Source organism: Sabethes cyaneus, chromosome 2, assembly GCF_943734655.1.
Source record: "Sabethes cyaneus chromosome 2, idSabCyanKW18_F2, whole genome shotgun sequence".
Classification (NCBI taxonomy): domain Eukaryota; kingdom Metazoa; phylum Arthropoda; class Insecta; order Diptera; family Culicidae; genus Sabethes; species Sabethes cyaneus.
In genome coordinates, this window is record NC_071354.1 from 80,116,474 (window position 1) to 80,139,357 (window position 22,884).

Sequence of the window (22,884 nt, forward strand, 5' to 3'; positions counted from 1 at the left end):
AAAATAATCTGTGTCAGGAAATTATACAACTTTTTATTATTCTGAGAAAAAAATATTTATGGTAATAAATGAGCTCAACGTTAAGCAAATTTATTGTACAAACAAAGTTAGTAAAAAAACTTGATTTTCATGATATTACTTTTTAGTCTGATGATTCATATTTTCAAAGTCAAAGTCATATATTTTGTTACAAATAATCTAAAGCTTCTATCATTGTGAAAATTCCCGTGATTATAAACTTACCCCTAAACTTATATCGTTTGGTTCTACTCACTTTAGCATATATTCAATCAAACTAGCGACACCTATCAAATACTAGCTTACGATTTGCAGTTGCAGACATTTACTGCCAGCCATATATCACACATTAGTTATTCGTTCGTCAAGGTGTCGCTCACGATGTACGACTTGTCAACATGGCATAGTACTCTGTCTGTGTATGGCACGATACATTGCGCTGTCGCTTTTAGTGAGGCCATTGAATCGTAAATCCCTCCACTCGCACTTACTGACTTACCCCGAAACCCGCAACACCTGTGCGGCATTTTTTATATGTCACCGCCTAGCCTGGAGCGTTGCTGACCGTGGCAACGCTGGCCAACAGGGGCGATCAGGCTAGGGCCGGAGGACGGTGCGCGGTCAAGCGAGAGTCGACACCGGTACGGTCGTTCGTTGAGAGAGAACAGGAGAGCCCGATGCAGTGCATGGATCAAAATCACACTTGCTCCTTCTCTCTTCCGCGCCTGAGGCTGACTGCGTGATTCTCAATCATCGGATTATCGGCACCGGTGGCTGGCTGGTGGATGGACGTTTGGGAGAGGGTTCCTCTGTCTATAGCGCTTTCAAATGCTCGCTGTACCGCCGAGTAGTGATCGCGAGACTGGCCATCGACTAAGGTGGCGGTGCGGGTACGCTCTCTGGACGGTTTAGTTTGTAGGTATTCGCGGCTGTCCCTGAACGGGCGTCATTAGTACACGCGGTCGTACGTTCGGTTTGTCAGCGGAGACCACACATCCGATGGTGAACTGTGAAGTCTCACGTCTACGTTCTACGGTACGATTTTAGCGGCGGCGTGGCAGGTCGCTACCGTTGTTTGTCGTGAAACTTCAGAGGTCGTGCAAGCGTCGCGTACATAGTTGTCTCGTTTGTGCACGCTGGATTTGGCTTAAATTCCTCGGACTTGGGTTAAGTCTAAGCGCGTCTGCTGAGAGCTGTGTGGTTGCTACTCGGTGTTAACTCTAATGAAAGTGTCCACATGGTTGCGGCATCCGTCTGAGACCGATCTAATAACGAAACTAAAAAAATTTGCCCAGTGTATTGGGCAAGACGGAGGCAGACGAAGGTAGTTGTGAGCAATATAACATATAATTGGCTTCTGCACTGCTGAAACTGCCACCCGTCGTCGCCGCTCCTAGCTTGATTTTCATACATAGTGATTGCGCTTTCAAGCGTTGTGTGTACCGCGGACCGGAGGGTTCTATACGTGTTCGTCGTGGAGGCGCGCGGTGTCATGTTTCGCTCTGATGAATTTAATATTAGTGAACCATGCGAACATGCGGCAAAAATCGCGCAGTCTGAGCTTCCAAGAAACGAAACAAGTGCATTTTGATATACAACTATCAGTCGCTGGATTTATGACATTTCAATTAAAGTCGGCGCTGCCCCTTCTCGCTTCGCTAGCTAGGCGTCAGCTGAGCTAAGCTAAACGAAAACCGCTCACACTCGAACAAGTAACGAAGCATATAGTGGTATTCGCAAACTTTTAATTGGGTTTTGGTGCATCAATTCCTCGTCTCGATTATTCTATTTCGGAGGGGCAATCAAATCGAATGGTTTTACATATAATGTACCGCTGCTGGATGGATGACGCTTGACGTTGATGGCCGTCCAACCAGGTGTTAATCGCGCTAATGCCTTCGCTTGTGCTCATGATGATCATTATAATGATGAAGATGATGTGATGACTGATGATGGATTTGTAAAGACATCAACATTTAGCCACACATACATATAATAAAAAGAACCTCGCGATTATTATCGCGAGTCGGCAGTACTGTACAACTACCCTTTCGTGTTGGGTGGTTGATACTAATTAGCGAACGCATGTAGTACAGATAACTGGACAAACTTGCTTACTATGTAGAAGTTGTAAATCGGCCGTGCTTTGATTTCTTGCGAAAATAAAGACAAAAACAATAAAACGTACCGGTGATGACCGCCAATTCGGTGGAGGCACACGGTCGGAAATGCAGCCGTCGAGTGACTTTTGTGAAAGTGTCGCATATAATGTGTGACCTTGTTTATGGCAAGTAATGCAGCCATAAAGGAGTGCTTTACTGATGTATGCCGTAGACCGCAAATGCAAATTTTGATTATTTTGAATACAGTGGTATTCCGATTATATCTACACCTGGTTTAATCTACACCCGATTTTAGGTACCCCCGATTTTGTCTACCATTTTGACCCGGTTTTATCTACCTTTTTTTTAAATTGCCATTTCAACCATGCGGCATGAAATTTTGGAAGATTTCATGCATTTATGCATAACAGAGAATATTTTTTTGTATTTTATAGTTTACTATATGGCATCTGTGGTATGTTATTATATACAGAATAGGTATAATAATACTGAAGTCAAATACGAAAAGTAACTTCCATTTATTTTGTAACGCATATTTTTAACATTTCATAATGATCCTTTGTGAGATTTTTCTATAGCGTAACGCTAACGGGCACAACCCGTCTCCGCTAGGAACTATGATTGTCACCTTTGTTTCCTTAAAAATTCTAACCTCTTGAACCATTGAACCGATTTTAATAATTTTATTACCAAATAAAAGGTATTTTAATGAGCTTTTCAGAAAAAAAACAATAATTTTACGTTCGAAGTTTTGTATGATTGAAAAAACATTTTTTGTAGGAGGCTCTCACAATTACTTAAAACATTCAATATGTTCGTTTTTTATTTTTTCATTATACTTTCAATGGCAAGCTAGTTGTTTACATACGATATCAAAAAACAGATCTGTGACATTTTCACTTTTTGAGATACTCTTTTTTTAAGAAATAAAGATGCGTCCATGCAATGGACTCGCATGGCGTTTTAATTTAGAGACGCATTTCTTTGTCAAAAACCTTTTTTATTACAAGTAAAAATAAAACCATGCATCTCCATTATATTCCCGACACTTTAAAAACTTAGAGTTTCTTTGGTCTACACACCATGAAAACATAAAAAGTGAATGTTTTCAATGTTTTTGCGATAATAAAACAAAAATTTGGGCTTCAGTACAACATTTTGTTCTGAAAAGCTCATTAAAATACGTTCCATTTGGTATTAACATCATTTAAATCGGTTCAATGGATCAAAAGTTATGAATTTTTAAAGAAAGAAAGGTGGAAAAAATGGTTGTTTTTGGGACCACACTGACTCAGACAAGAGAACCCTAAGTACCAAATAAAAATACGGATCTAAAATTTACTGCAAAGGAATAACTACACAAAATTTGAATGAATTCGGAGCAATTTTGAAATTCGATATGTCTTTTTACATAATATTGCTGAGTTTACATGCATTGTGGCTAATGGTTGGTATGAATAAAATGAGCCCCATGCGGAAAATTACGCTGAATTATTACATAATTGAAAAAAATGATTAATAATGACAATATTTTTTGTTCATTTAAATTATTTTGGAGCAATTTATTTTTCCCCAAATTTGTCTACTTTCCAAATATGTCTACCAAAAATTTTCGGATGGGTAGATAAAATCGGTAAACCACTGTATTGATTTGCATAAGGAATAATTTTAATAATAATCGAAATTATTGACTGAAGTTTTTGGAGCGTCTTAGTAGAATACGAAACCTAAAAACAAAAAATAAGAAAACTTATCCAATTTTATTTTACTATGTGTATTTTATTCACGACAGATACGTATTTCGCCTACGACTTGCAGGCTTCCTCAGTGTCTGTTTTCTAACAGTCGGAGTTTCTGAGTTTGGACTGGGTTCACCTGAATGGTGCAATTTTATAATTTTGTCAAATCAAATATATTTGAGATCTTTTGCCCCCTTTTTCCAATATCGAAATATCAAAAAACTAAAAGAAGGCTCATTTGAACACAGGCTTTACAAACCTAATACAAAAAAATAGATAAAAAATTGGCTAAGAACTGATCCTAAAACGGTAGTTTTACGAAATCAACTTTTAGGCCAATCCTTCTAGCCCTTCTTTGCCTTCTCAAGTAACAATTCTGAAGCCGCTTGGTATTACTTCAATTTTATGAAGGTTTTATTGCGGTATTAGGCATTATCTCTGGTTTTATTACGACATTACGCAAAAGCATAATAAAACTGTTAATAAAGCAAATTAATTGTGTTTGTTTATATTACTAAGGTAAAACTAATTGGCTGCGCCACATCTCTTATAAACTTACTATAAGTGCGGTATAGCAATACAATACGTACCAATCAAATTTGGTCTTATTGCGGTTACTTGTCAAATTACAATAAAATTGTTAGCTAACTGTTACTTGCAATAAAACTGTGTTGTTAACCCCCTGGCCAGATTTATTATTTATTATTTTTTATTTTTTATTTAAGGCCATATTGCCTTTTTCTAGCCAAACAACAATTCATCAAAACAAACTGTAAGTTGCAGAAAGGAAGTTACAATGATTTTTCTAGAAACTGAGATTTTAAGATTGACTAATCATATAGACAAATTGCCATATGCTAGTACTTTTTTAACCCGCAGGCAAAAAATTATCAAAGCAAAGCGTGAGTTGCAGAAAGAAAATTATTATCAATTGGTTATTTTGTTAAAAGAACTACCTAGTGTTTAAAAATTGTAAAATTTTCATGGCGCGTTGATTTTACTCACTTATCATACCAATATGCAAGATTAAATTTAATGCGCATATGCTGCACAACTGTGAAAACTAATAAATATTCTATCGAATATTTTATTATGGTCATTATGAACGAAATCGATCAGGATGATCTGACAGCAAAACTGACTTCTCTATGGACAGGGTTACCGAGCAGGAGCCAGTAGGCCGTATGAATAAAAGAGTTAGAGCAAACTCTCCCATAAGATTTACACGGGAAAAGCAAAGTAAACTGTTTTATTCATACGGTCTAATACCTCAGCAACACTTAATGAATATCAAACTCAGCAATTATATACATATAGGGTAGTTGATCCAATAATTGTGGTAGTACCAATAGCTGCGCTACTATTCATTATTAATGCATATTTTCGTCACCGTAGCTTTTTAGATAAAACAATTACGTTCATTATATAAAACAGGTTCTTAGAAGTATTGGTAGTTAGACTACACCATTTAAAATTAAAGCATTATTTGCTAAAATGCTAATTTTCCAAAATCTAACGCAACTATACGTGCAGTTGGAGCGCGCAACTATAGGCGCTCATCTATAGTTTTGCTACGATGTTTTTTCACTTAGCAACCTAGCAATGTATATAGAATAACACAATTAAAGGAACGCCAAACTTAATTAAGGAAACATTAGCGCAACTGTTGGTACAATATAATTGAATCGGAAAATTCATTTTTTTTTATAAAGCTTCTCGTACAACGAAAGCAATTGTCTTGCCTTGTGACAAATAACTTGTATTTGATAAATTTATATCCTACAAGCATTAATTGAAGCATATACCTCAATAAACAAGAAAAATGAAGTTATATTGTGCTTAGTGGCGTGACTAATGGAGCATCTACCCTATCTAAATTTGATATTCATTAGTTATCGTATTTTTATAAATAATAATTTATGAATATCTCGATGAGATATGATACCTCAATATGCTATTAATAAGTTATTTTACATTTTGTGCAATATCCAAATGAATTACTGAATCAGCTCTGAAGCTACAAAGAATGACTTGTAAATGCCTCGTTTAGGTATAATACCTCAATTGACGTTCCGTGTAACAAAAACATTTGGTATTATGTAGATATTGCAAAAACAAAACCAGTTATTATTTAAGTGCTTGTAGAACATTTTTAGCTATTATTTGAGCTATTTTACCTCTTATGTCAAGCTCGTCAATACCAAATTCAGATAGGGTAAGGGATCTAGTTTTTCGACCCCGTGCTAATTTTTGCAGTACTGCTGAAATATTCACCAAATAAGTTTCTATAGCGCTCTCCACGGACGACGACGGCAACTGTTAGTTTGTGTATGTGTCATCAGTTTAACATCACTACCACATTGACATCATTGGATGATATCATATATTAACATCATACGCATACATTCATTCAGATGGTTGCGATAACTAACACATTTAAGTAATAGTAACACATTTAAGCAATAGTATCGTCCTTTGCTATGTATATGAAAGCCATTTGGTATGCCCAGTCTGGGCTTCTGTAGTCTTCGATGTGATTTCTGCGGGTGACTGCCCCACCTACCGTCGATTATGCCTATCGTCCATTATGCTTACCATCCATTATGCCTACCATCCATTATACCTATCATCCGTTTTGCCTAACGTCCATTATGCACAATGTCCGTAGGCCTAACGTCGGGGACTCATTTTTTTGTTCTGTTTTATATTTTTTTCTCTCACTTTATTTTCGACATTTTTTATTTTTGTCGAAATTTTTTTATTTTTTATATTGTCGAGTATACTTTGTGCATATTCAACAGTTACAATTTCATTTTAATTTTGAATTGAACTCATCTGAACTCTGTTGATTTTTTGTGAGAGTTCCAATAATTTTCATTGTAATAGTTAAATTTATTTTGTTTACCCCACTATATTTTATCCAAAGATTATTGTTACGGTTTGAGCATCTTTTGACCTAGCCTTTATAATTTGAAAAATAGTAAAGCAACAACAATTAGGTGCTATGATAACATATTAAAAACAATATCAATCTGAAATAAAGCGGAAAATTCAGACAAGTATATTCAAAACATAGTTAAATAAAACCGAATTACCACAATATAGCGAGGAATTTAAATATAACGGGTGGCGACTAAAATTTTGTAATTTACTTCTCAAGCTGTCAAAAAGAGACAGAGATACTTGAAGAAGATTGGATTTACTGAAATTAAAGATACAATGTCCATTGCTAAAAAAAGTGAACATTTGAAAACGGTCTGTAATCGGCTGTTCGGCGAAGCTTCTGTTTGATTTCGGCACAGGAGCGTTGTACGGTCGTCATGTTAACTTTACGAATGCATCTCTGAATTCTACCAATCAACTGTTTGCAATTCGTGTCTCTCCAGTTATTTTTGTATACCAAGGAGCTGAAAATCCCGAAGAAATTTACGTTTGGGCGATACTGAGATCGAATGGGTATTCAGGAAAGATTGGGGTTTAGAACTATCCATGGAATAGTATCGATCATTTCCGGGAATGTGCGTCTTTAAAAGAGGGAAGTAACTTTCGTCGTCCAAAAGAAAGCATTTTCCGGAATATTTTTTTATCAACCAACGCCATTGGGATTTCAGCTTCGAAATCGGTCCCTCATTGTGTTCCTGAGCTTCGTCGTCTTTCGACACTTTATTTCGACTCTTTCCAAAGTTTTGCAGATGTACTGGTGAAAACAGTTGAACTCTTTTGCGGCGTATCGTTGGCCCACGGAATCCTTGTTGTTGGAGGCACGAGATAGAGAACAATGTCCTTCTGCGTCCATAATTTTGACCGGTCTTCCATTACCTTGCTTGCGAGTAGTTGTTGGGGATCTTAGGATATGGTAAATAGTCGTAGCCGCAACATTTTCGCTTTTAAAATGTTGTACTATTCACTTTTTGTCAACATTTTTGTGCAATTTGTAGAAGAGTACAACGTGCTCACGAAATGCGTGTTGTTTTGACGCCATTTTGAACAATGTAAAACAAAAAATACTGGCAGAAAGAGGAGAGAGAGAGAGAGAGAGAGAGAGAGAGAGAGAGAGAGAGAGAGAGAGAGAGAGAGAGAGAGAGAGAGAGAGAAAAGAGAGAAAGCTAACACATATACACTCTCGTTTGTTGTTGTGCATAGGGGCCTAGAAAAAAATCGAAAATTTTAGTTGCCACCCGTTAATTGAGACGCAATTGTGAAATGAATGAGAAGAAAACAAAAAAAGGAGACGGGTTTAAGAAATACTATAAAATTTTACACAAAACCGTTTAAAAGCTTGGCGAAATTGATGTTCATTTATGCAAAACCTTTCTAAATTAAAACAAAAACAAAAAACCAATCAAAATTCATCACATGTAATTATAATGACAATAATCAGGCACCATAGCGCTACATTGAGATCAAATAGGAACAAAACAGATCAGAAATTGTATAATTATCGCCTTTAGACTAGAGTAGGTAAAAAAACCCAAAGAAAAACAGAAGTAGAGAATCGAAATACAACTAAAAGAATAGCTGAGAGAGATAGATAGATCATAGATAGACAGATAGATAGGGCAAAATTCAAAAATAAACAAAAATGAGCAAAAATATTAAACGAAACATACTATATTTTGTTTTAAATTAAATTATTTCCTTCATCACCATATTTTTATTCTAGTTTGGTCTTAAATTCATTTAATACTACTGTCTTAATTCAATTTAATTTTTAGTTTTACTAAGGCTCAATGCTCAAGCTGTGGATATTACGTATATAAAGTTAATGCTGTCTTCCAATTTTTTACGCTTTATTAATCTAGACATTGAAATAAAATTCTGTTTAAATTTTGACTTGAGCGTACGGAGAGTAAAGGACTTTCTGTATGCAACGAGTTAATACCCATTAGCTAATTTGAAACAGCAAAACAACAATTTCAAAACTGTGAAGTGCATGACATCATATTTTGAATGAAAGATAGACCTCAGTTTATTCAATTTTAGTTCCGCCAGTGCTCATTACGTCTTATTTGTCGATCTAATAAATATTCAATACGCAGAATATTGTTTAACGAGGAGGGGAGAGGGAGGGTAACTCCATCCGTGTAGTATGCATTGTTTTCTTAGGGTGGTTTCTGAAAAATCAAGCGAAACTTCCACCTCGTCGTGCACGTGCACGAGAATATCGATCTCAAATGGGGCAGCCCTAAATTATTCATATTTCATTCGCTCTGGAGCACGCGGTTCATCGCTTGGCTTTGGGCAGTAATTTCGAGCGAGTGGCCGTTAAATCCGGCTCAGAACACGAGTTACACGAATATGGACACTTTCGGGATGGATGACGTCAACGAATTGTTCAGCTTAAAAAGAGAGTTCATTGGCACTGCTGAGTCCTGTACAGCGTTGAATAATATGAGGCTATTACCGCAGGTTTAAAAAATAGAGATTTTTTATTTTGTCAAATTTGCGAGAAGGGTTATCGCTTTTTGGCGTTACTCGTAAAACAATCGAGTAATTTTTTTCATCGATTTATTTTCGTTCGTTGGATATTGTTGACCGGTTGTTATTAATGTGTTATTGATATTTTGCATATAAACAAGTTCAGTTCAACGAACTGTTTAAAATGGGACATTCAAAGTTCGTCTCATACAAGTTCGACCCGTGCAGAGCGTAGTTTTACGTGTTTGTGTGTGGAGTCTACTGCAGTAGAGTAGTGGAGAGCACGTGATTCCTGACTTGAGGTTAAACTCGCGTGTTCGAACAGTGCGGAACATATGGTTGAGAGTGAAAGTGTTCTTTTCTTACATATATTTAGCCTATGCATTCTTCTTTCAAATCTTACTCGTTGGTGACGTTCGGCTGTTTATTCGTGAATTTCAAATCGGAATATTAGATACCGGCTACGGCTTACCGTTTGGTGGTATAAATCTATTCATGTAATTTATAGAATTGATGGTGAATGAGAGGCTCTTGTGTAAAAAAATTAAAAAAAAAATCGTAAGGTGCAAATTATGATAACGTTTGGAAATATGCTTATCAATATTTGTGTTTTTTTATGCCAGAGATAGTTGAGAGTTTTTTAAAGTTCGTGCTTGAAGAGTGTGGTTGAATTTTAAATTTATTTGCTGTGTTCACTAAATCTCTTACCAAACACTCTTATACGATTTTTTTTTGAATATTTTCCGTGTGGATAGTTCCCAAACTTACATTGGGGATGAATATGTGGCTCTTCGTAAATTATTATCTACTGAACATCTGAATTTTACTCATATATATGTCAACAATAAAATTTAAACTTTGATAGCGCATCGAAAGTGAAACGGTTCGATCTTCGTAACACAAACATTGACCCACATTCCACTGTGTTGTTTTCACTGCGCCCTGCCAAAGTCAAACACTGTTCGTAGCAAAAATAAGAACACACAAGGCAAGGCAAATAGCAGCACACTGTGGAAATGGGAAATTCCATCTGACTAAAAGGGAAATCTGACTCGACATTCTAGCCGAATGATGCAGCTGTTGTGTTAGGTTTTCATTAGTCTGCTGTATGTGAACTATGAAGCGTGCCTTTGCGCGTTTATAATTTATTTTGATTGATTTTAGACGCAATACTTTCCTAGACAAAAAAAGTATTTTTCATTAGGTGTGAAACTTCAACCGATCTTAGTTTTCCCATTTTGTTGAACAACAACAAGAAGTTCGACTCTACTTAGCTGCAGATTTTGTTACGAGAATTGTTTCAGTTAAAAAGGGTTTACAAATTTCTACCTCTCGGGGAAAGAACTTCTTAACTTGATCTATGCAAATTATATGCGCCAGAACCTTTACACTTTACACTTTAACATAACAGAGAGCTCTGGTGGTATTTTATTTCTGGTTGACCTCTACAGTATCGCTTTGTTGTCGATACCCACGTAAACTTCAGCTTGAAAGCGACCGTCATCGGCTTAAAAATGTGGCTTCCAAAGCAGAAGAATAAGGTCAAACGCTAAGTTACAAGCGCATGGTTGGCATGTGGTCGAGTGGGGATACGTTTGAATTACAGGATCACGTCATATAACAAAATTTACATTATTTAAAATTATTTTTGATTTTTCCAAATTAGTCTCGGACTAATACATATACTGTGTTTTTCTTTTAGAAAAATGTCACATATGTGTCAAATATAGCCCCAACTGACGGTATGTGCGGTTTAATTAAACACATTGGCTTCTGTAGACCTGTAGTGGTACCTTTAGCCGCATTGCACTAGTATGGTTTATGGTATGCGATGCGTAATGTATATAACCATATATTAAAGTACGCTTTAAACCGCCACTGACTGCCACGATCACTTCTACTGGAATATTCGAAAACCATCAACCAACCGGTAACGCGACCCTGAAGAAGTCACTGGCTCTACTTTTCACGAACCGTCGGCGATCTGAATCAGGGCCATCCTGAAGTTGAGTAAGGCGCAATTTTGCTCGGTTGCTTGGTACACAGTGTTAAGTTACCTACCTGCTACGCACACGGCAATCAAAAGTGGATACGAAATGACCGCAAAACGATGAAGAAAATATTAACGGGTATCGCGATAAGGCATGACGAAGGTCAAGTTTGCACATTCGTTTAGCCCGCCGCGGGCTGTCAGCAACGGGTTGAACTTGGCTATATATTTGACACATTTATGACATACCAACCGAAATGCCGAAACATTTGTTCAGCGGTAATATTTGCCTTTAATATAACTACTATCGCCGCGTTTCTTTCGGAAACAAATAGAATGAATGGTGATTTTTTACATCCTGTTGAGTATTCACATACATGATACTCTCCATAATTGACTTGAACAAAAAGCTATTGAATGAATTCCGCTACTGTGAACTCGTACTTGTTTCTTTGAAGTTTCTTTTCAACTAGGGTACGGCACTAGTTCTTCAGCATACTTCTATTTTGGGCATACTCTCGGTTCTCAACATGCTGAAGGGAAAACTACCGTTAATCAAAAATTGGTTCTTCAGGTTCAGATAATACGAAAACTGTTATTGCTGAGGCCAGAGGGGCCTCAGCTGAGTCCACCCCAGGTTCCTGGTCGAACCACTGGGAACCGTGTAGGGGCTGGGCTCTCACGGCCTCTTCTCTGGCTAGCTCGGCTGTGAGGAGCACGAAGGCTCTCAGAGTCGGCTCCGGGTCTACTTTTCGATCAAGGAATCAAACACTCAATTAACACAAAACTAACTTTTATTCCCTAATTTATAAACTCACTGTTTCTCTGCTTCCTACGTGGTCGGCCGACCAATTCAATACACGATGACAAACTCTCAGCTACGCGGTTTCGGCGAACTGCTAAATGTTGGGTGGTATCCGGTAGCGGCTCCAGCTTGTGCCCAGGCCCGTCACGGTCTCAGGTTAGAGCACACGTGACCTCGAAGGCGGGGTTGAACTACTGGGGTTGGGGTTGGGTAGGTATGTCGCCAATACTGGAACTCTGCTTCGGTCTTACCCGGGCCCGTCACAGCCTCTGACACGAGCGCAGGTGACCTCACAGGCGGGGTTCGTTCGAGGTTGCGGGGATTTTATTATTCAATCACTTGCCGTCGGGCAAGGCTACAAGTATCAATCCTGGTGATCCGGTTCCGACCAGATTCTGCAAACAATACTAATGGGTCCTATCACAAAAGAGAAAGTTCTTTTAGCGTGACATCGTGAGGTTAGGGTGTCGCTCGCCCGGAAACTTTCCCAATGTTCATACCTGACTGGGATATAACTCTTATTTAATTCCTTTGGCGGTATAGATCACACTTTTACTTCCACTTCAGTATTTGGTACTGGAAATCTTCGATTTATAAAATATATTAAGCAACGAGTTTGACACCTCGTTCGATTGGCAACTTGATTTAAAGTGATCGAGTCTCACTTGTCGTAGACAAACCGGATCCTCTTCGTTCTAAGTCCAGGCTCTTTTAGTCACTGAACTTCAATTTTGCGTTTTGCATCGCCCTCTATTTTGTTTTGTGGAATTCTACGGGACTTTCGTTAAGCACAGTGAGCTTGCCTAACCCCTAATTTTTTTAACCTATTCTATTTTGATATCTCGGAGTAATTTCAATGTAGCTTTAATCGTTCCCTATTTTAATTAGTCTCTAGGATTTTAATTTTATTTATATTTATTTTTAATGTATGACAATATTATTTTATTAACAAATTAAACGCATACCCAACCTACCTCTATAATTATATAATTCAATTCATACCGAACTCCAGTATACTGCTATCTAGTTGCGTTTTTCTGCAACCGTACCTATGGGTATAGGGTAAAGATGTGAAACGGTAACACTACCTCACACTCCCCCTAAATAAATTAATTATAAAATAATTAATTTATTTAAACAAACTTTCTTATAATTATCAATAACCCAGGACTGAGTTTTGCCGTTGCGCAAAGCTCGACTTTTAAAATAGCTACCTTCAAGCGTGCAGTTTCTCAAATAGATAATTTGGACAACTTTATACCAAATTCCATTTACTGGCGCTGTTGCTCTTTATAATCGATTAATCAATCTTGACACTCCCAATCATCTCAATTTATTAATTGAGAGGAAACCGATCTATTGCTCTCTTTAGAACATAGGACGAATGGATTCCGAACAATGTTACATTCGAGGTGTATGATCACTTTACCAAGCCGCGTCATTATCGATAGGAAAGTAAAAGTTGTTCGAGATTAGGAAAAAAGTATAGTAGGAAAGTTCGGAATTTTGTGATGAGATTTATTTCACTTCCTGATAACATACTGAAGTTAAACCGGTATTAAAACTTCAGAGCATAGGAATTTACATTTATCGGTTCTTTTGGCCTGTGGAATTTTTTTTCCCATGCGCTTTTTGTTTCATTATCAGAAAGCAAGCACCTGTAACTACTTTGTATGAACGGGAAGGACTTGCAGCATTGGATAAGTGACGCCTACTAATTGCTATCGGATTCGCCGGAGATACTCTTATCTTACTGGATAGTGGACAAGGCCACCTAGTAAAACAAAACTGCATAGACAAGCTATAGTGAATCAGCGCTCAATTCACCAAGCTTCTGAAATATTTATTGCTCTGGATTTCCCGGCTTCAAATCTGCCGAGGAGAAAATGCCAATATTCTTGCCGGCTTCGTCGCACAGCTCATAGGAACTCGTCCCTCGCCTGGCTATTACCGTGCAAAGTATATATGGAGGAGCTAGCTTAGCATTGTAAGCATTGCCTGCTGACGAAAGGGTAAAATTTCGTTTATACACTTTTTCCCCTACTTGATAGACCGGAGCAGCTTTTCGGAATCGCGAACTATAATTCCGACTGCTCTTTTCATAGGCCTTCTCAAGATTTTTAGACACTAGATTAAATATTGTGCGATCAACCCTCAATTTACGTTCTACTCTTTCCTTTTCAGAGAAATCTTCCTTATCAGGCTCTATCTTGTGATCTTCGCCGCTAGCAACAATCTCATGCCCGTAAATGATTCGGAACGGGGTAAATCCAGTGGACGAATGCTGAGTATTGTTGATAGTAAACTCAACCTCAGAAATGCGAGTATCCCAAAGACGGTGATCCGATTTCACATACGTTCGGATACACGCATTGATACTGCGGTTGAGCCTCTCGACAGGGTTTGCCTGCGAGTGATGCCGCGCGTTAGTCCAATGTTGGACTTTATATTTGTCCAAGAAATTTTTAAAATCTTTGCTGAGAAAACAGCTGGCATTATCGCTGATGAGTATTTCAGGCACGAAATAGCGACGGAACCTTTGTTCCTCTAAAGCCTTCATCACAATGTTAGTGGATATTTTCCTGACCGGAATTAACATGGTCCATTTGGAAAAAATATCCAGTAATACCAGCAGATGCATATGGCCTGCTTTGCTCCTTGGAAGAGACTGAATAAAGTCTATAGATAGTATCTGAAATGGCTTTGTAGTCAACCTAGCTCTACCCGGCTCCGGGTGCTGCGAAGTGTTAGACGGTTTATATTCTTTACAGGCCGAGCAATGTTGGACGTATTTCTTAATAGCGCTTGCCATGTTCGGCCAGAAATAGCACTGCCTGATTTTTGGTAACAATTTCTCATAGCCGATGTGGAAGCATTGGTCGTGCTCTTTCTGGAGAATCTCCTTCCGGAGATTCTCTGGAACGCACAGCTTCCACTCATAGCGGTAGTCCAACACCTCGGTCTGTGAGGGGACAAATTTGAGCAGTTTACCATCCTCAATTTTGTAATCTAAGTTACTATCAGGAGAGGTCTGCACTCTCTCAAATAGGCCCGTATACCAATCATTCGTTATTTCCCCAATTTCAATCATTTCGACGGCTCGGGATAAAGCGTCCGGGACAATATTATCTTTCCCGCGTCGATGCTTTATCTCGAGATCATAGCTCTGCAGGGCAATACTCCATCGACTCAGACGGGAAGAAGTCCGCCACTTTCCTTGCATTATGTGAGTAAGAGCCGACGCATCGGTTATCACGATGAAATGTGCGCCCTCCACATAAGGACGAAACTTGTCTATAGCAGATAAAACTGCCAAACCCTCCTTCTCTGTTGCCGAGTAAGCCTGCTGCGCTGGCGTAAGCTTTTGTGAGAAAAAAGCTATAATTTTTTCTCCGTCGGTTTGTAGCTGAGTCAGTACCGCTGCAATCGCACTGTCGCTGGCATCCGTTTGGATTTGGAAAGGTAAGCTAAAGTTTGGATTGCACAGAACTGGGGCAGCAATCAAGCTTTCTTTAAGTCGCCTGAAGGAAATTTCAGCCTCATCATTCCAAACAATGGATTTTGGCTTCTTACGTAACAGGTTCGTAAGAGGGGCACTTATCTCGCTGAACATGGGAATAAAACGCCGGTAGTAGTTGGTCATACCTAAAAAACGGCGTAATGCCCGAATTGAGGTAGGCCTCTCGTAGTTTACTATCGGCTCTATTCTCTCTGGATTTGGTTTCAAACCCTTAGCCGAGAGAATATATCCTAAGTAAGGAAGCTCTGGGACACAGAATTTTGATTTGTCGAGATTAATCGACAGATTAGCCGTTTTCAACCGTCTAGCTACCTCTCGCAAGCTGTTCATGTGAGCCTCGAATGTGTCACTCACCACGACGATGTCGTCGAGGTATACGAACACATTCGGTTCTAACTCCCCATAGCCGAGGACTTCGTCCATCAGTCGCGCTAAGCTAGCCGGACTATTCACCAGTCCAAAGGGCAACCTGGTAAAGTGAAATAATCCTCTTCCCAGTATAGCAAAGGCGGTGTATTTTCGCGAGGTTGGATTTAGTGGAATTTGTAGAAACGCTTTGGTTAAGTCTATCGTCGACAGGTATCGACTAGCTCCTAATCGACTCAGGATGCGATCCTGATGGGGAAGGGGGTAAGCGTCCCTTCGAGTTCGCTCATTCAAACGTCGCGCGTCTAGGCATAATCGCACTTCGCCAGTTGGTTTAACGACTGGGACAGTGCTTAAAGACCACTCGCTGTGACTTTTTTCAATTACATTTTGTGTTAACAGTTTATCAACCTCTTGGTTGATCCTTCTCTGCATCTCTGGAGACGTGGGGTACGGGTTCATGCGAATAGGGGGTGCATTGTGAAACTCTTCTTTTAGCTCGATATTGTGAAAAATTAATGGAGTGACGTCTAACTTCTCGCCATCTATGGCTACTTTAAATAATTTTTTTATCTCTTCTAGCTCGATCACTTGTTCTGGGCTCAAAACTATATCATTTTCCCGTTCTACGGTTGTCTCGTCGCAACACATTACGTCCTCTCTGCTTACTATCGGCTTAATATGAAAAGCACGCCAGAAATCCCCGTATCCCAATATTAATCTTCTGCATAGTGCGGGTGCAACTAAAACAGGCAATATTTTAGTTTGATTGTTAAAAGTGATAGGCAAATTAACATAGCCTTTGACGGGTATATTTTTGCCACCAGCTGTCGTTATGGTAGTCTGGGAAGGAAATATTTTCAGTTTTAAAGATCTAATTAACGTTTCTGCCTCTAAACCCAATACAGAACGCTGCGCCCCACTATCTAAAAGTCCAACGACTTCGGTACCCATGAGGGACACTCTTACAAACGGTCTGTCGTCATCTTGTAGCATCACAAAACATTCTTCTACTTCTGGCTCGGTATGGTAATCATTATTGACAGTGGGTTGAAAGCCACAAGTCAATAACTCAAATTTAGTGTTATCAATGTCGGGAGGGATTTTAGTTTTTGTTTCAGCTGCCTCCCTTAAGCTGAACCTTGGGAGTTTTTTCGGCAAAACGGACACATACTAGTGTACACGTTCCCAAATCCACATAGTCGACAAAATTTTTGCCTTTCACTCGGACATTCTATGTAATGATGTCCAGGTTTTCGGCAATTATAACACGTTCCGATTGGTGGACGAACGTACTGCTGAGCCAGCGTCTCAAGAGTGCTTTTACTTGACCCTTCTAAGGGATGACTCTCTCTGCCCTGCGTCACTTCCACTTTATCAGTCGTACTTTTTTGATTTCGCACTGCTTGCTCAGCGCTCTTAGTGAACTTTTGATCTCGATTATTGTTTGTAGAGACACGTGGAGTGGTACCTGTTTTATTCGACTGGTTTATAGCTTTCGAGTTTACGGGACTCATTATTTCACTGACTTGCGCAGTTCGATGCTGAGTGGTATTCCCTGGTGATCTTTGATACCGATGGCTATAGTTCTCATCGACCCTTCTGCCATACTTTCTCAGCTTACTGAGTGACTTGATATGTTTGCTCGTGAGAGCATTCTTGTAATCAGGGCGTAAATTCCGCCAAATTATTTTAAATTTACGCCGTTCCGACACAGCTTTTGTCATCGACTGGAAAAATTTTTGAATTTCATGGAAGTAATCCACAAATTTTTCACCTTTCGCATGCAGGCGATTGGTTGCTTGGGTTTCTAACTGGAAATCTAAATCAGGCGGAAGAAATTCACGTTTCAACTGCCTTTTTAATTCTTTCCAGTTTCGAAAATCTTTACTCTCCACTCCCTCCACATACCAATCCCTGGCTCGTCCAGTGAACAAATGTAATGCGGATCGGAATAATTCGCGATCGCTAATATTTTCCGATCTGCTTCGCATTTTTATTTCCTTTAGAAATTCAGCTAATTTAATCCCATTATCTCTGCCATCATATTTTAATCGCCATTCCGAGATAGGAATTCGTTTCAAAGGTTCTTTATTTCGCTTCGATTTTCTATGTTTTCGACATTTATTCCTTTGGTTTCGCAACTCTTCTGTATCGGAAGAATTATCCGACGTCGTCGAAGACGATGATTGGGAACTATCCCCCGATTCAGTCGAAGAGCTTTCCGTGGAAGTATATGATCTTCCCATTACTGATTTTCTACGTTTTTCATTATTATGGTTCTTACTTTTCTTCGTCCTTTTCTTGTCACTATCCGAACTATCTGAGCTTTGGGTTGGTTCTGTAGATGTTTTCGTCTCTGGCTCGGAAACATCTGTAGTAGATGTAGCATCTAATTCTTTCCATTTCAGTTTTTTCCTTTTATTCGCTTTATCGTTCTTCCCTTCTGGAAGGGCTGATGGTGCTATTCCATCATTCGAAATATTCGCAGAGGTACTGCTCTGCGCAATCTGAGGTTTCACTTTTTCATTTAACTCTACTAGCAGTTTTTCTAATTTCTTTTTTCTTTTAATGTTTTCCTCGGTTTCAAGTTTTCTATCTTTTTCCGCTTGAATTTCTTGTTCTCTTCTCGCTCTTTCTTGGTCGGATATTTGTATGACAAAATCCTTGAAAGCCTTTATTAAAGGTTCAACATTTTCAATTTTTCCCTGCTCGTATTCACTTAACTTGTCTAAAATTTCATCGGATCTTTTCATTGAAGATTCTAATTGTTGTTGTTTCGATTCGATAGATTTCTGCCCTCCGACAGCACCCTCTAATGCGCTTTCGTCATCCTCTAGGGCCACTACTGTCTCATTCAGAAAATTAATTTCAGTTCTAACTTCCTCTAAAGCTTTTTCGATTCCCCTCTCGACTGGCTCTTCTCTCAACAGTGTTTCGGCTCTGGGAGCGGACGGAAATGGGAAATGCTTTTCGAAAATCTGAGCAATTTGTTTCTCGATTGCCCTGACCTGCGACGAATATTTTCTCGCGTCTAAAGCTACAGATAAATGAGCGATTCTGACCCGATAGTGGACCATTCTTGTTTTCAATTTTTCGATTTGTCTAGGATTAACCTTCGGGTGATCCAGCGTCTCACTAATCTGTGTGAGAGTGGAATTCATTAAAGCAATTTCTTCGGCGGCTGAGCGCCATGTACGAGCAAATGCGGTGGAAACATGTCCCATCGCCCTTTCCTCTTGCATTCTATCTTTTAGCTTACGGCGCTTGACGCTCTCGTGATCCTCTTTTCTGAATAAAAGGTTTCGAATCAAAAGCTCGTGCTCTACCTCATCAACTGTGAGGTGAGACACATCCATTTTCATATATAAACTTTGCAAATCCATTGTATGCACTTATGTATATTATTTAAGGAAAAGCGAAATAAATATTGATCACAAAATTCTAACTTATGTTAATCCGAAATACTACTAAGGAATGTATTATTTTTCAATGTTACTCAGTCAAGACCCATCAATCAATTTTAAACTCTCTCGAAATTAAACTAAATTTGCTACGCGGACAACTATTTAGTCCACTCACAATCTCGAAATGTAGCTTTAATAAGCGTACGCGCACTTGTAAGTCATCGATTGTAATAAGTTCAGTTGTAGTGGAAAGTTATGTTTCGCATTACCGTTACTCACTAACCCTTTGCGTTCTTAGAGACTTTGGAAAATTATATGATTTTACAATTCCTCCTACACTCCGAGTATTCAAAAACTACGTTTTTGAAACCTTGATCTACTTTCGACGAATATGTTGGGCGCCAATTGTTATTGCTGAGGCCAGAGGGGCCTCAGCTGAGTCCACCCCAGGTTCCTGGTCGAACCACTGGGAACCGTGTAGGGGCTGGGCTCTCACGGCCTCTTCTCTGGCTAGCTCGGCTGTGAGGAGCACGAAGGCTCTCAGAGTCGGCTCCGGGTCTACTTTTCGATCAAGGAATCAAACACTCAATTAACACAAAACTAACTTTTATTCCCTAATTTATAAACTCACTGTTTCTCTGCTTCCTACGTGGTCGGCCGACCAATTCAATACACGATGACAAACTCTCAGCTACGCGGTTTCGGCGAACTGCTAAATGTTGGGTGGTATCCGGTAGCGGCTCCAGCTTGTGCCCAGGCCCGTCACGGTCTCAGGTTAGAGCACACGTGACCTCGAAGGCGGGGTTGAACTACTGGGGTTGGGGTTGGGTAGGTATGTCGCCAATACTGGAACTCTGCTTCGGTCTTACCCGGGCCCGTCACAGCCTCTGACACGAGCGCAGGTGACCTCACAGGCGGGGTTCGTTCGAGGTTGCGGGGATTTTATTATTCAATCACTTGCCGTCGGGCAAGGCTACAAGTATCAATCCTGGTGATCCGGTTCCGACCAGATTCTGCAAACAATACTAATGGGTCCTATCACAAAAGAGAAAGTTCTTTTAGCGTGACATCGTGAGGTTAGGGTGTCGCTCGCCCGGAAACTTTCCCAATGTTCATACCTGACTGGGATATAACTCTTATTTAATTCCTTTGGCGGTATAGATCACACTTTTACTTCCACTTCAGTATTTGGTACTGGAAATCTTCGATTTATAAAATATATTAAGCAACGAGTTTGACACCTCGTTCGATTGGCAACTTGATTTAAAGTGATCGAGTCTCACTTGTCGTAGACAAACCGGATCCTCTTCGTTCTAAGTCCAGGCTCTTTTAGTCACTGAACTTCAATTTTGCGTTTTGCATCGCCCTCTATTTTGTTTTGTGGAATTCTACGGGACTTTCGTTAAGCACAGTGAGCTTGCCTAACCCCTAATTTTTTTAACCTATTCTATTTTGATATCTCGGAGTAATTTCAATGTAGCTTTAATCGTTCCCTATTTTAATTAGTCTCTAGGATTTTAATTTTATTTATATTTATTTTTAATGTATGACAATATTATTTTATTAACAAATTAAACGCATACCCAACCTACCTCTATAATTATATAATTCAATTCATACCGAACTCCAGTATACTGCTATCTAGTTGCGTTTTTCTGCAACCGTACCTATGGGTATAGGGTAAAGATGTGAAACGGTAACAAAACAAACAGGGCCCAATAATCAGAAGTATGCAGAAAATACCATCCAATTCCCTATTACCTATTTATTGGTAACTTGCCAAAATTGGACAGAAGGTATATTTCCTGATGTGTGAAACGGATCTTGCTACGTAACATCCTGTTTTTCATCAGCGCGGTAGCATGAGCCGGTCGGCCGAACCGAAGTATACCATGTTTTCTTTCTTCATTTTCATACACAACGCAACAGCTTGTTAAAGCATACTTAAACTAAATGCAGCACGAAATCAAGCAAGTTTATAAAGACGTACAAGTACAAAAATTCAAGACCGTCTGTAAAATTGTATGTATGCCATGTATGTACATAACGCTGTTGAAACAAAATAGTAACAAAGTGTGCGATTTATGTGTGCGTGTTTAACATTGACCATGCATGCTAGACTTAACCCATAAAAAATATTTTTGTAGCAAAATTTGACTTGATTCATGTCAGGCATTTTTCGAGGCGATACAATTATTCTATCCTTTTAATAGCTATCTTATAGAAAGGTTTGTCTTTGATTAGGTAGACGTCGTTTTGGAGCAGATCTGGTGAATATGGAGGGTGTCGAAATATTTCAAGTCGCAAGTCGGTTAGATTCACCGTAGTTTTCATCGATCTGTATTGTCCAGAAGAATTAGTGGTTTTCGCTTAGCCCGGAGTGATTTTTCTACTAGATTGGACCATAGGTTCGACCCAATGCGGAACGTAATATGAACTCCTCCGTTAACAAGTCGATGAGCACATTTCATGGGTGTTGCAAAATACAGAGGCTATGACTCTTTCTGCTGGCCGTACACTGTACACAGAAGTCGTCTCTTTTCTACTCGTTTCATGGCTGATAGTTGCCAGCTTTGCAGTCCGCCTAGCGTCCGCAGGTGGTTTCGGGTTGGTCGATCCTTCTTGACTACTGCGCGTCGCTTCGCCTCATTTGTATCGGGTCGTTGTAGGGAACCATTTTCAATGGGATGTCGTCCAATTTTCTTTACGATGTATCTAGCCCACTTTAGTTGGCTGATTCTCACGGAATGGGCTGGTTCAATTCATGGTTTGTTAATTTTTTCTACGTTCTATGATATATCCGGTCTTATATCCGGACCTTCCGGACCATCTACAAAGTACTGGGTCAAATAAATGGAATTTTTTGCCATAATGTGTTTTTGTACTTTTCTAGTGGTGTAACTATCGGTTAAACACAAATATACCGACTCGTCTACCATTTCGATTTCATCTTCCTCGATTAAGGCTGTAATTCGCATACGCTAAGCACTCAATGTTCCAATCAGTCCTTAGAAATCCTATATTCTATTTATGCAATACGCCCGAATTGATGCAATATACTGCTCATTCTTTGCTGTGTCTAGTACAGATGAAATAAACTCAGCATTGCCAACCTGAAACCAATGATTCGAGCGAATTACTTGTGTTCATGTTCGTGCTGTTCTCTACATTCATTAATTCTTGACAATAGTGAATGAAATCAAATGTGAATCATACATTCATATTGAACACGTAAACGAAATTACAATAGACATAAGCATTGCTCCGAAGTTTGAATTAATTTCCTTCAGCCAGGTTTTGATTGATTTTAAAAAGCAAGCAGTTTAAAAAACTAAACTTTGAGATCTAAGATATCAGCAAGAAAATTGACTGACAGTCAGTCGAGCAATCATTCAGCACTACAACTTATGAATGAGTTGTTCTGAAGAGGAGAAAACTGAGAAAGGCAAATACTGTCAAGAGTTCAGTAGTCATGTTCATGGGCTGACAGTTAAAAAT

General features: G+C 39.1%; 1 protein-coding gene across 5 annotated transcripts in view; it reads left to right on the top strand.

The window, feature by feature from the left end:
* Positions 1 to 22,884, top strand: part of LOC128738800 (NAD kinase-like) — an 80,491-nt gene that overhangs the window by 13,053 nt on the left and 44,554 nt on the right. The window contains exon 1 of one of the 5 annotated variants that reach the window (XM_053834197.1): positions 871 to 933. The exons of 1 other annotated variant lie outside the window; for it this stretch is intronic. Coding sequence is in view for 1 of the 4 variants with exons in the window: in XM_053834200.1 (XP_053690175.1) it covers positions 1,242 to 1,342 (101 nt within the window). In the remaining 3 variants the exon portion in view is untranslated. 3 more of the 5 variants (XM_053834196.1, XM_053834200.1, XM_053834195.1) reach the window with 3 other exon arrangements.